The sequence below is a fragment of the Pongo pygmaeus genome, chromosome 10 (genome assembly GCF_028885625.2).
Source record: "Pongo pygmaeus isolate AG05252 chromosome 10, NHGRI_mPonPyg2-v2.0_pri, whole genome shotgun sequence".
Lineage (NCBI taxonomy): Eukaryota > Metazoa > Chordata > Mammalia > Primates > Hominidae > Pongo > Pongo pygmaeus.
The window spans coordinates 103,655,943-103,669,204 of record NC_072383.2 but is presented as its reverse complement, the minus strand read 5'-3'; the positions used below and the strand labels follow the sequence as shown (position 1 = coordinate 103,669,204).

General features: G+C 35.7%; 1 protein-coding gene across 7 annotated transcripts in view; it reads right to left on the bottom strand.

Annotated features, from left to right (window-relative positions):
- Positions 1 to 13,262, bottom strand: part of WASHC4 (WASH complex subunit 4) — a 61,456-nt gene that overhangs the window by 29,888 nt on the left and 18,306 nt on the right. For all 7 annotated transcript variants that reach the window (XR_010122689.1, XR_010122690.1, XM_054444320.2 and 4 more), the window contains 5 exons: positions 13,061 to 13,184; positions 12,826 to 12,953; positions 11,909 to 12,069; positions 5,644 to 5,770; positions 1,520 to 1,645 (listed from right to left, as the gene is read on the bottom strand). Coding sequence is in view for 5 of the 7 variants with exons in the window: in XM_054444320.2 (XP_054300295.1) it covers positions 1,520 to 1,645; positions 5,644 to 5,770; positions 11,909 to 12,069; positions 12,826 to 12,953; positions 13,061 to 13,184 (666 nt within the window). In the remaining 2 variants the exon portion in view is untranslated. The remainder of the gene's footprint in view (positions 1 to 1,519; positions 1,646 to 5,643; positions 5,771 to 11,908; positions 12,070 to 12,825; positions 12,954 to 13,060; positions 13,185 to 13,262) is intronic.

The following is a 13,262-nucleotide window of genomic DNA, read 5'->3' as shown; positions in this document are numbered from 1 at the left end:
TTGGAAGTACAATTTTATTTCTAATGTAATTTTCTAATGTATTGTGGGAGGCATATATATATATATATATATATATATATATTATATACACACACATACACACACATATATACATATATACATATATATATATAGTCTGTCTATAGCGACAATGTGACATCATCTTGAAAAGCTGAACATATACGTAACACATAATCCAGTAACCAACTTTAGGTATATAATTCCTTACAAAAACTCCTGCACAAGTACACCAAGAAACACATACAAGGATGGCAACATTGTTTATGATACAAAAACTGGAAACAACCCAAAGTCTATCCACAGGAAAGCTACATAACAATGAAAATAGATGTGCTACTCATCCCAACATGGATACCCTCAAATACAAAATGCTGAGTAAAAAACAAAATGCTGAATAAAAAAGTGGATCAAAAAATACATAAAATACTGCTCCACTAATATAAATTTCAAAAACATATATAACGATTAATGTTTTATTGATTCATCCATATTTGGCAAGCTAAAAAGAAAAACAAGGGAATGATAAACATAAACTTCAGGACAGTAATTTCCTCTGAGGTGGACAGGTTGAGATGCAATTAGGAAGAAACACAGCATTTGAAAATATTGGTAACATTCTATTTCTTAAGTGGGACAGTAGTTTATTATTATTTTTAAAACCATGCTTAGGTATTACATATTTATACATATTCTAACATACACATATACTCGTCTGTATTTATAGTTCATAAAAAATAAATCTAACATAAAATATCTATAAACAAATAATACAAAGAAAAAAAGGCTGAAAATCCAAAGGCAGAATCTCCAAAAGAAAAATCTTTATTTCCTGAACAAATCTAGTCAATTATTAGGAGAAAATTTACCAGCAAATCTTAATTTCAATTTTTACAAAAGGTTAACTGTGCTCTCCTGCCTACAGGTTTTTTCTTTAATACAGAAGTAAGCTAAGAAACACGTTACCATACTTGCATAAGTGCACTGTAATTCTTAATTCATTTGACCACCTCTCTAAGTAGTCCACTGTTCAAATCACAAGATTACAGCACTTCATCTAAATTACAAAATAAATAGCCTCATGTTAACTAACCTCATACGCATGTAAACACTATAATGGATAATGGTAGACAAGTTTTTTTTTTTTTTTTAACTCATGCAACCTTTTTAAAACTTCCATGAGTAAAGCTTTACTGATAATATTAAAGTTAACTTTTCCATTTTCTTTCTTTTCTCTCTCACTACATTAACTTTTTTTTTTTACTGTGTGAACTGGATATATTAACTTTATTTAATAAAGTTTAAATATAATGACCAGTTGTAAGTAGTTACTCAGAAATTTATTTAAACGGCTAGTTCCTTTATTCAATTGAGAGAGAAGTACTTTCTCACAATTTTCTGTTCTCATATAATCATGTAGTCAAATCTTACAAGATTATCCTAATTTAAGCCTGGGTCATTTCTCAATTATGATGGCAAAGTAAAATAATCTAAAACCTACCTTGAGAAGTTCAACAAGCCTGCACAATGCCTTAACTGAGGTTTTGGTCATTGGCTTTTGCATGGACATGTAGAGATTCATTGTGGTTTTAATAATGGTACCAATACTATACGCATACAAGAAGCCCTGTAAAGGAAAACATTGATTATAATCACAAGGAAAGATTTTCTTCAAGATTTCATTATCTATTTAACAGCAGTTATTCCTCAACTTACCATAATTAATGTTTCTAAAGTTCATTTTAAAGCCAGCTCTTAAGATTTGGAAATATTCTTCCTCACAGAGACAATGTTATACATGGTGGTTAAGTTTCAAAGCAGCCCTAACCGTTTATTTATCCTGTCACATACCAGAAGTTTTGTACTGTCAAAATAATAGTGTATAATTATAGCTTAAGAATCTTTCCCTTAAAAAAGCTTTGAGTGAAACAATTTGGATGTTAGAAAGGTATCTATTCATCCTTATCTTACCTGCCAGGGAAGAGAATAAAGACTCCTATCTGTTGCCACATAAGGCAAGAGCTGACGACTCTAAGGAGTTACAAATTTAAAAATAAGGAGAAAGAGAGCTGTTCTTCAGTCAATACAGATAGGCACAGAAATTTCTGAGTTCCAGGCCAAGTCCCCCTTTCCTATTCACCTAGACCAATCCCCACAGTCCATCTGCTATCTCGTCCTTGCCGAGTTTGGTGCTAATTAGGCTTTCTCTCCTTCCAGCCCAATGAGAAGAGAGTCTCCCTCCCTTTCTATTCATGAAGGAAGCCAGGTCTTGTGAGGTGTTAAAATTCTTTTAATGGTATTAAACTCAGTGAAACGGTGGAATAAGAAAACAGGAAAAAAGGGATATTGCTTCTCAAACACTTTTTCATTTAAACCCAAAAGTGACACACAGAAAAACACAAAGATAATGATGGAGATTCTTTGGGTCTATAAAGTTCCCAAAAGAGACACATGCACCGTTTAGCAAGGAACCTTAACTATGTTATTGTAGATACATTAAGGAGGTGGGACAGAAGATATATGCCAGTGTTCCTCAACCTTGTGCTCCTGTCCCACCTCATGTGAAAGAAAGTATTCTCCCATCAGAAACAGTGGCTCACTAAAGGAATGATACTCAGCACAAAGTAGGAGTTCCTCTGAACCACACACAAAGTTTCTCTGTGGCGAAGAGACATGCTAAATTAAGAAAATGAAAAAATCAAAGAGAGGATGGCATCCTAAGAAAGGTGACTGTAAGACCAAAGCTTGGCACATACATGCAGAAAGAGCCACAGTCTTACCTTGTCGGCTGTAGGACTATTACATCAGACCCTACCCTAGTGCAGCCCCGGGAAAAATTAAAAAGCACATACAAGGAACAGCAAAAATCTAACTCTAAGTCAGAAAAAGGAGGCTTCCCTTTTTTAGGGGTACTTGAAGTTACAGAACTCTAGGACCCATATTAGCTCATTCCCAGATAACCATTAATTTGTGAAGGGATGTATTTTGAAATCTAAATTGTGAGGGAGAGGGCAGTCTGGAGTCTGTATTAGTTAATGACAGAATAATTTAGACCAGCCTTCCCACTGAGAACAACTAGAAAATCTGGGCAAAATGGTTTAAAAATGCCTCATAAGGCATCAAAGAGGATTCAAATAAATAAGGAAATATAAGGCCAAGATCTGGAAGACAGAAACTCAGAGAAGTGAGCCTGGCATTCAGAGTTGCTTTCTCTTAAATCATCTGCCTTAAAGACAAAAGCCAAACATACCTTTCAACAACATCTCACAGGGAAGGGAAATAAAAATAGGAGCTCGGGGCTCATCGGAGCTGGTTTTCATAAACCACCTAAATTCTGAGTTGGCATCCTGAAGGATAACCCCCCAAAAAGTAAGGGTGAATTAAACAACCATCACAGGATCAAAATCCCGCTTCAAATCATCTTGATCAACCTACTAGATTGATATAACCTGGGTTGCTAACCGTCCTAGACTAGCTGTGTACAAAAGTAAATACAAATACAAATACAAATACAAATCCCTTCTGGAGGAAGAAAATATCCAGATCCTCAAATTATGTCTACAGCTTTTCATATACAATGTGTGGCACTCTATAAAAAAATAACTGGGCATATAAAAGGTAAGAGATGTACAAAAACAAGAGAAACAACAGATAAGAGAAATATCCAAATAATGAAATTATTAGACATGTGCTTCAAAATAAGCTGAATGTGTTGAAGAAAATAAAACACAAAATCAAGTATCTCAGAAGAGAACTGTAAACTATAAAAAAGTCAGCTGAAAAGTAAAATTATTAAAACTCAGTAGATGAATTTAATAGATTAGAGACAGATGAAGAGAGACTTAGAACAGAGGAAACAGAAAAGAAATAATGCTTGAAGAGTTAATGGTAAAGAATATTCCATGAATTCAAGAAGCTCTACTGACCCCAAAGTAGCACAAACACACAAAGAAAACCACACCTAGGGGCATTGTAGGAACACTGCTAAAAGCCAAAAAGTAAAGAAAGATACATATTTTAGAAGCAACAAACCTACAGTTGACTTATTAACAAAAACAAAGGAAGCCAGAAGACCATAAAATGACACCTTTAAAAGCTAGAAGAAAAAAAAAACCCGACCAACCTAGAATTCTAACACAGCACAATGATTGAAATGAAGACATATTCAGACCAAAAACTATTACAATTCATCAACAGAGACTTCTATTAATGAAATACTAGCAGGTATTCCCCAAGTAGAAAGATGAAAATTAAGAGATGTAGGAAGAATAAAAAGCGACAGAACAGGTAAATATGAGTAAATCTAAATAAACACTGAATATAAAAACAACAATAGCAATAATAATGCCTTGTGAGGTTTAAAATACAGAGGAACTCAAAGTACACAACAACAGCACAAAAGATGAGAGGGAGATAAATAGAACTAAAGCTGTTTAAGATCCTTACACTGTCAGGAAAGTGGTAAAACTACTAACTTATATTAGAGCTAAATGAGTAAACGATACATCTTAAAATGTCTAGAGTGACCACTAAAAGAACAGTAAAATAATATAGAATTAAACTAATAGAGAGGAGGAGAAATAAAATTAAAAATACTCCAAAAAAGAACAAGAGAGGAAAAGAAAAGGGACACAGAACAAGTGAGACAAATACAAAGCAACTAGTCAGGTGGTAGTTTAAAACCAAATATATCAACAATGACATATAGAAAAAATAGTACTATGAAAAAAAAAAAACAAAGATTATCAGATAGGAGAAAAATATACGCTACTTACAGAAGACACACATTAACTATAAGGAGCCAGAAAGGCCACAAGTGAAAGAATCAAAAAAGATAATACCATGCAGACATTAATTAAAAGAAAACAGTTATAGTTAATATCACACAAAAGAGACCTACAACAAAAAGCATTACTAGAGATAACAAGGAATATTTCTTAACAAGAAAACGTCTAATTTACTAGGAAGATAGAACAATTCTAAACATTATATACTTAGCCTCAAAATACACAAAACAAAAACTACAGAACAAGGATAAACAGACAAATCCACAATAATAGTGGGAAATTCTAACACTACTCTCAGTATCTGAAATAGACAGTATCATTAATAAATATGACCCTCTTTTCATATACAAAATGCTACAACTGACAAATACAAATTATACATTCTTTTCAAGTGGACGTGAAATGTTTACCAAAGTTGACCATAGGCTAGGCCATAAAGCAAATTTCAAAATACTAAAATTATTTAATTATTATTGCTACAACTCAATAATAAAATAACTAGAAAATCCTCATATATTTCAAAATAAGGAAATCTTTCAAAAAGCCCACAGTTATAATAAAACTTTTAAAATAGTTTGAAATAAATGAGAGTAAAAATACAACATATCAAAACTTCTAAGATACAGCTAAATAGTCAAGTTTTGAAGGAATATAGAGCTTTGAAAGGGTTGTTAGAAAATTTAAATTAATAAGTCACACAGATCCCAACATAACCAAATCAATTTGTTTTAATAAACAAAAACATACTCTACCCTTTGTTTAGTTTTTTCAAAGTTTAACTTCTGTAAGTTGGATTAACAAAAAAATGATTCCCCAAAATATTATAAGATGCAACTACCTGTATAAAAACATTACATCTATTGGTGAGATCTTCAGCAAATTTATCCATTCTCTGCTCTTTAGATAAAATAGATTCCATTTTCATCATCCATGAGCTCACAAAGACGTAGTAAGACTGTACATCTCTAACAAAGGAAAATATTGGGGTTACTCAGCAAAGAAAATTTACTTCCATTTCTTGATATTGATTGGAGTACATTATTTCCCCGCAGCAGTCATTTCATCTTTCTGGTTTTCAAAAGATAAATATTATATAGACATATATAATTTACTCATCCAACAAACATGCCAGGCACTGTTTCTCAGTACAGGTACTGAGAACACAACAGTGAAATCAGCAGTAAATAAAATGAATACAAATCCCTGCTTCCATGATGCTTACATTCCAGAAAGGAGAGTTGTATAATAACGAAATCAGTAAGTAAAATTTTAAATTAATTAAGATACATACTACAGAAGAAATAAAAGCAGGGGAAAAAGGATAAGGACTAGGGTGGAGGTACAATTTTATACAGCATGATCAAAGTACGCTCATTGAGTAGGTGATTTTGAGCCAAAGTTTGAAGCAGATGAATGAGTAATTCATGCAAATATACGAGAAGTGTAGAAAAGTGAATGACAAACGCAAAATCCTAAGATATTTGGAAATGTGTCTGGCTTGTTCAGGTAATAACAAAAAAGTAAGTATACATGAAGCACTGTGAGCAGGGATTAGATCATCGAGATACAGAGGGAGGGAGTGGGGGACTAGAAAGGTGAGATGGGGAAGGGATTTGTGGAAGGCCTTGCAAGGAGTAGGGATTTTGACTCTGAGAGAGACAGAAAGCCACTAGAGGATCTGAGCAAAGTAACTTGATCTAAGTTTAGTTTTAAGAGGATCTGATGAGTTGAAAATAAACTACAGAGGGGGCAATGGTAAAAGCAGGAAAACCACCTAGAAAGCTACTGTAATAATGCAGAAGAGGATGACAGCTTGAACCAGAATAGGAACAGTGGGAGTGGTCAGAACCAGAATATAAAAGCTAATAGTTATTGAATGCTTACTACATGACAGCTACCATTCCAAACACTTTACACACACACACACACACACACACACACACACACACACACATTTCAACCCTCACATTAACTTTATGAGGCAGGTACTACAACCTCCACACAGAACAAGAAACTGCTACGCAGAGAAGTTAAGCAGGCACCAAGATCATAAGTTCAGCCACGATTCAAGCTCACATCCAGGAAGCTTTCCCCTCCCAGAAAGACTAGGGCAATACAAAATGTAATTCTCTCTACTATTCAGGATGATTACAAATACTAAATCACTCCATCAATGTTTCCCAACTCAGTCTCATTCCAGATGGGAACCTCTTTACATTCACAAGCTGTTAAAGCTTTACTTTTCTTTAAAAAACTTAGTATGTGGGCTGGCACGGTGGCTCACACCTGCAATCCCAGCACTTCGGGAGGCCGAGGCAGGCAGATTGCCTGAGGTCAGGAGTTCGTGACCAGCCTCACCAAGATGGTGAAACCCCGTCTCTACTAAAAATACAAAAATTAGCTGGGCGTGGTGGCGCACGCTTGTAATCCCAGCTACTCCAGAGGCTGAGGCAAGAGAATTGCTTAAACCCGGGAGGCAGAAGAGGTTGCAGTGAGCCAAGATCACGCCACTGCACTCCAGCCTGGGCGACAGAGGGAGACTCCGTCTCAAAAACAAACAAACAAACAAAAACTTAGTATGCAAAAATGGGCAATTCTCCTTTATGGAATCGGACACTACCAACTCTTTCAAAATCTTCTTTAGTTACACAGGGTAAAGAAATGTCTCATTCTTCCAGGTCAGAATCAGCTAGAGGATAGTTCTTCAGGGCAAGGAACTGAAGACACTCAATTACGTTTAGAACCCCACACTGAGGTCAGCGGCTAGCCATATTGCTGGGCAATCTGTCAATCTCAAGAGTTCAATCTAAAGAAGGATCCTGTCAAAATCTCTAATAAATGTGACTCAGGGAGGTGAAACCCTAGCACAAAATCTGAGAAAAACGATTTCTACAGAGCCATAATTCCATCAGACGAAAAACACAAATAGTCGTACTTTGTGGCTTTGCTTAGAATGGTGCTGAAACATATTGTTTGACTTATGAAAGCCTGGTCCTTTTTTAAAAACAGACAGCACGGTCCTAGAGCAACACCTTCACTTTTGAGGAGGAGGTTGTGATCAAGACTCAGCAGGAATCCCATGTACAGGAGAGAACAGAAAAGTCATAAGCAAGGACCGCAGAAAGAGACCTAGGCTAGACTATGGAACTCTCCCTGATGAGCAACAGTGTCAAGAACACTATGAAGAAGGCAGTAATACACAGTGAACGGCATTCAGCCAGCTTTAGGTAAGACTATAGGATAATGCAGAGGCTTTTATGTCACTTCTGCCCAGCACTCTGTGATCACATCCAGATGACAGATGATCTTTACCTCTTATAAATATATAAAAACGAAATTGCTTCAAGTTTTAAAAAGCAAGTTAACTGACAAAGAGTACAAAAATCGCCAAGTGTCCTATTGGATTGTCAGTTGCATTTCAAAGTACAAACAGGAAAAATACCAGGGTAAAAAAACAAATCTCCTGCCCCAACATAAAGCACTAAACAGTGTCAACGCCTATATGTCAATATTGGGGGTTGAAACAAAGATTCAGACCTCTGTCCTCTAAAGGCAGTGTTTTCCAGTGTTAAAGTGGTTGTGAATCAAAAGCAAAATGCAAAAATCCACAAACCTTGGACCCCAGTCAAGGAGGCAGCTGGGACACTGGCCACTTGGGGTCTGGTGTATAGTGTGGGGGCAGGAAAACTGTTGCTCATTGCTCTCCATTGCTCCCTACTCACTTACATAAACTCTGAAGCCTGACCTTGGGACACCTTTTAGACACCCCCTCAACTTTCTCTAAAATGTCAGGACAAAGCCCATGCTGATCACATCATCCCTCTCCTGAGTTTCACTTTAGTGGAGTGAATTTTAGGTTTCCTGCAAAGAGACTGAAAAAGATAACTGTGCCCTTCATCTTCATGGAGCTCTGTAGTAAAGAATTTAGAAACAAAATCTCATCATGTGATAAGTCTTTGAAAGTCAACTTATTCAACTGTCCACTTAGTAAGACTCACTTCCCACAGATCTTGGACTGACAGTTATCTATATTCTGCCTACACAGCTTTAGTGAAGGAGACTACAGAGCAGCCTACACAACGCTACCTGCTGCAGAGGCACTAGAATAGGACTGGCACTGGTTTGAATGCCCTCCCTGACATGTACTTAGCTGTGTGACCTGGCAAAGTTCATTTCTCTAAGCCTCATTTTATCTAAAAATGGGATAAAAATAGTTTAGAGTAGTAGTTAACAGCCTGGGCTGTAGAGTTGAACTGCCTGCATCTGCCACCTACTAGTTGTTTAAACCTGGGCAAGTTTAATCTCTGTAGGGTTTTCTCATCTACAAAATGGCAACAATAGTATCTACCTCATACAATTTTCTGATCATTAAAGGAGGTATGTGTGAAGTTCCTGGACTAGCTACTGGCGTATAGTAAGCACTCCATAAACATTAGTTGTTACATTTATTATTTTCTGCCGGAAGGCTGCTACATTCTCTATGGAACATGATATGTTTAAAGCTATTAGCATAACGCCTGCCATAGAGTTAAGAGCTTCATGATGTTGGCAATTATTATCATTACTATCTGTCATCTTCACCTTTTGGTTTTAGTTTAGCCTACTGGAGCCACAGAGATCAAATCTGCTCCCTCTTCATTCTGAATGCCCCTCAAATATTTAAAGAAACCCACCACATCATTCCACAGATTTCTCTTTTAAAGGCCAAACTATACAGACACTAACAAAGAGAAAATAAACAAGAAGGCATGGTTCTCAGACTTTCTGACATCCTGATCAGCTCCATCTAGGGATGCTGCAGTTTGTGACCCTCTCAAAACATGGCACCACCAAACACCAGCTATGATCTGACCAATAAAAATTCCATGGAATATACCTGGGTTATGAAGTAATCTGCACAACAAACCCCCATGACACATGGTTACCTATGTAACAAACCTGCACTTATACCCTGAACTTAAAAGTTTAAAAATAAAAAATAAAAAAAATTTTAAAAAGAGGCCGGGTGTGGTGGCTCACGCCTATAATCCCCGCACTTTGGAAGGCCGAGGTGGCGGATCACCTGAGGTCAGGAGTTCAAGACCAGCCTGGCCAACATAATGAAATCCCATCTCTACTAAAAATACAAAAATTAGCCAGGCGTGGGCGCGGTGGCTCACGCCTGTAATCCCAGCAGTTTGGCAGGCTGAAGCAGGCAGATCACAAGGTCAGGAGTTCGAGACCAGCCTGACCAACGTGGTGAAACCCTGTCTCTACTAAAAATACAAAAATTAGCCGGGCGTGGTGGTGGGTGCCTGTAATCCCAGCTACTCGGGAGGCTGAGGCAGGAAAATCACTTGAACCCAGGAGGCGGAGGTTGCAGTGAGCCGAGATCACACCACTGCACTCCAGCCTGGGCGACAGAGGGAGACTCTGTCTCAAAAAAAAAAAAAAAAAAATTTAGCTGGGCATGGTGGTAGGCACCTGTAGTCCCAGCTACTCAGGAGCTGAGGTAGGAGAACTGCTTGAATCTGGGAGGCAGAGGCTACAGTGAGCCAAGATAACACCACTGCACTCCAGCCTGGGCAACAGAGCAAGACTCGGCTCAAAAAAAAAAAAGAAAAAAAAAACAGAACAGAATTTAATGCAACTATCAATTCCCACGACCTAGATACATGATGAGTACCCCTCATCCAAAATGGTTCGGACCAGAAGTGTTTCAGATCTTGGAATATTTGCATTATATACTTACCAGTTCAGCATCCCTAATCTGAAATCCAAAATGCTCCAATGAGCGTTTCCATTGGGCATTATGATGGCACTCAAAAAGTTTCCAGTACTGGAGCATTTCAATTAGGGATACTCAACCTGTACTATAACTAACTAGTTTCCACAACCTGGGTATTAGAGTTATTAATGTAAGCTAAGTATGTATTGGCATTTTGAGTAACTGCATCACACTGTTACAAAATATCAACATTCTAAGAACTAAAATACCCACATTTTTCCCCACTTACTGCTACTTAAATGGAAACATAAATCTCTATACATATCTTGTATTACTTAATTTAGCTCTTTAATCTAAATCTAAACATTTGTTTTTATCCCTCTTCAACCCTGATTTAGGATACCTACTAGAGTTCTGAAATGAGTAGACCTGCCTAAATCGGTTGTAGTTTTCCACTTTAATCAGAGGACATGGCAGTACTAAAAATGACATGCTCTTCCTTCCCCCAATGTATAGTAGTAATCCAACTTCTCTTTGATAGTCAAAATCAACAGAAAGTGGATAAGTATCCCCATTACATCTTTAGCCATATCACAAACAAAAATCTGTCACCAGCATGGGGCTAGTGGCAGAGTCCTGTGTCATTTCACTCAAAAGCTTTATCCAAGTTAACGTGATTTTAGCCATGTACTCAAGAAAGAATGTGCAATAAATTAATTGTTTAAGCTGGGTGATGGGAACGTAGGGGCTCTTTATACTATTTTCTCTACTTTACGTATATTTGAAAATTTACACAATAAGAGATAAACAAAAAATAAGGATGTATACAAAAAAATAAGGATGTAAAAAAAAGAAGAAACAAAGAGTTAGAAGTGTGCCTTTGGAGAGCAAGACTGAAATACAGGAAGGAATTGAGAAGAATTATCTTTCCCTTTAAGCTTTAGCACTTTTTGATGTTTTATATACATGCATATACTATTTTCATAAAAATAAAAATAAGGGGGAAAAAGGAAGCACATCAAGAAAAACTCAACCTCTCCCAAAATCACCATGGACACACAATGTTTTTAATGTCATCAAATGATACCTACCGCAACAAAATCTGAGACTTCACTTCATTTGGACAAAAAATATTTAACACAGATGATAAAAACTATGTATGTATGCATTTGTATCCATAAAGTATAATCTGTCTACATCTTAAATTGACTTTAAGTGTAAAATATTCTTTACAAAAAACTTCTAGAAAACAAATCTCCTGGAGATTGCCTGACCCTTACTTATCAAGTACATTTAATCTTATAATTCAAATGGTACTATACATTAAAGTGTTAGCATAATCTTTGAAAATAAAGGATATCTAAATATTTTCATTATACTTGTTTATAAAACCTACTTGGTAAGTGATTGAGCTTTCTGTTGTAGAAAAGTATCCCTGTGTATTTTAATGGCTTGAAGACTTTTTCTGTCTAGAAGTTTGGCAGCTGCTGGTATTTTCTGGATCAGAAAATTATCAGGAAACCAAATAATATTAGCAGTTAGAGTGATGGCTGGTACCTGAAACAGAAAAGGGAAAAGGGGAAAAATCATTAAATGCAGGCTAAACAACAAGCTGTTTAAAAGTTCTATAATACACATGGAAGACAACTGATTTCAAGAAAAAATAACCACAAAAAATACTTATTATTATGAGACAAATATCTTTCACTTGGCAGAGTTAAGGCATTTCTACATCTGGTGTTGAGCATGACAATTTTATTCACCTGAATATTAAATAACACACACACAAAACACCCTCTCATGGACTGTCAGATAAAAAAATGCAACAATAGAAACTTGAATCTTCATGTCCTTTAGTTTCATTCTATATATGTATATAAGTTTAAAAAAAATTGGCTGGGTTATCATAGTTACTATCACTTGATGTTACATACAAACTAATCTTTCAATTTTGAAATCAGATACATTATGAAAATAGCAAAGACATAGAAAGAAATATATTTTAAATTTCTTCATCTTCAGTAATGAAAATCAGTGGCAAAGAAAAGGAAAAGAAAAAAGTAGTATTAGTAGCACTAAAAGAAGTTGTACAGGAACAAATCTGAACACCATCTACCAATATGTAGTAATATGATGTAGAAATATGACGTATTTTCATTCACTAGGTTACTTATTTCTGGAATACTTGAATTTTACAAGTGAATACTTTTAAATTATTTTTGTAAACAGGAATAAAATGCATTTTAAAATATTTAGTTTTATCTGCAATCTTTTTAATCTACTCAAATTGAAAAATAAGTTTCAAGTTCTTACCTTCTTACAAATGTCCAATAAAGACTTATAAAACTTTTTATCAATAGTTCGAAAAATCTGAAAGTGCAATACAAAGAGTCCACAAATTCCAACATACTTGTCTCTCTGGTCAATTTCAGAAGGCTCTCCTTACACATCAATAACATAAGAGAAAGCAGAACAAATATACTTCAATTATGCTTTTAAGGAAATGCAAATTTTATAAACGAAAACCAAAAAATGCGATTTACATTACCAAGTTTGGCTTCTACGTTTGCAAAAATTGACCGAATACTATGTGCAAATTCCTCAGCAAAAGTACTATTTTTTGACACAGATACTCCTCCATTGAGAGAATCAAATTGTTGTTCTATACAGGCCTAGACAGGAAACATTGAAAGAGAAATTCAGACTCTCAATAATAAATGATTAAACATTTAAATATCATACACTAAATA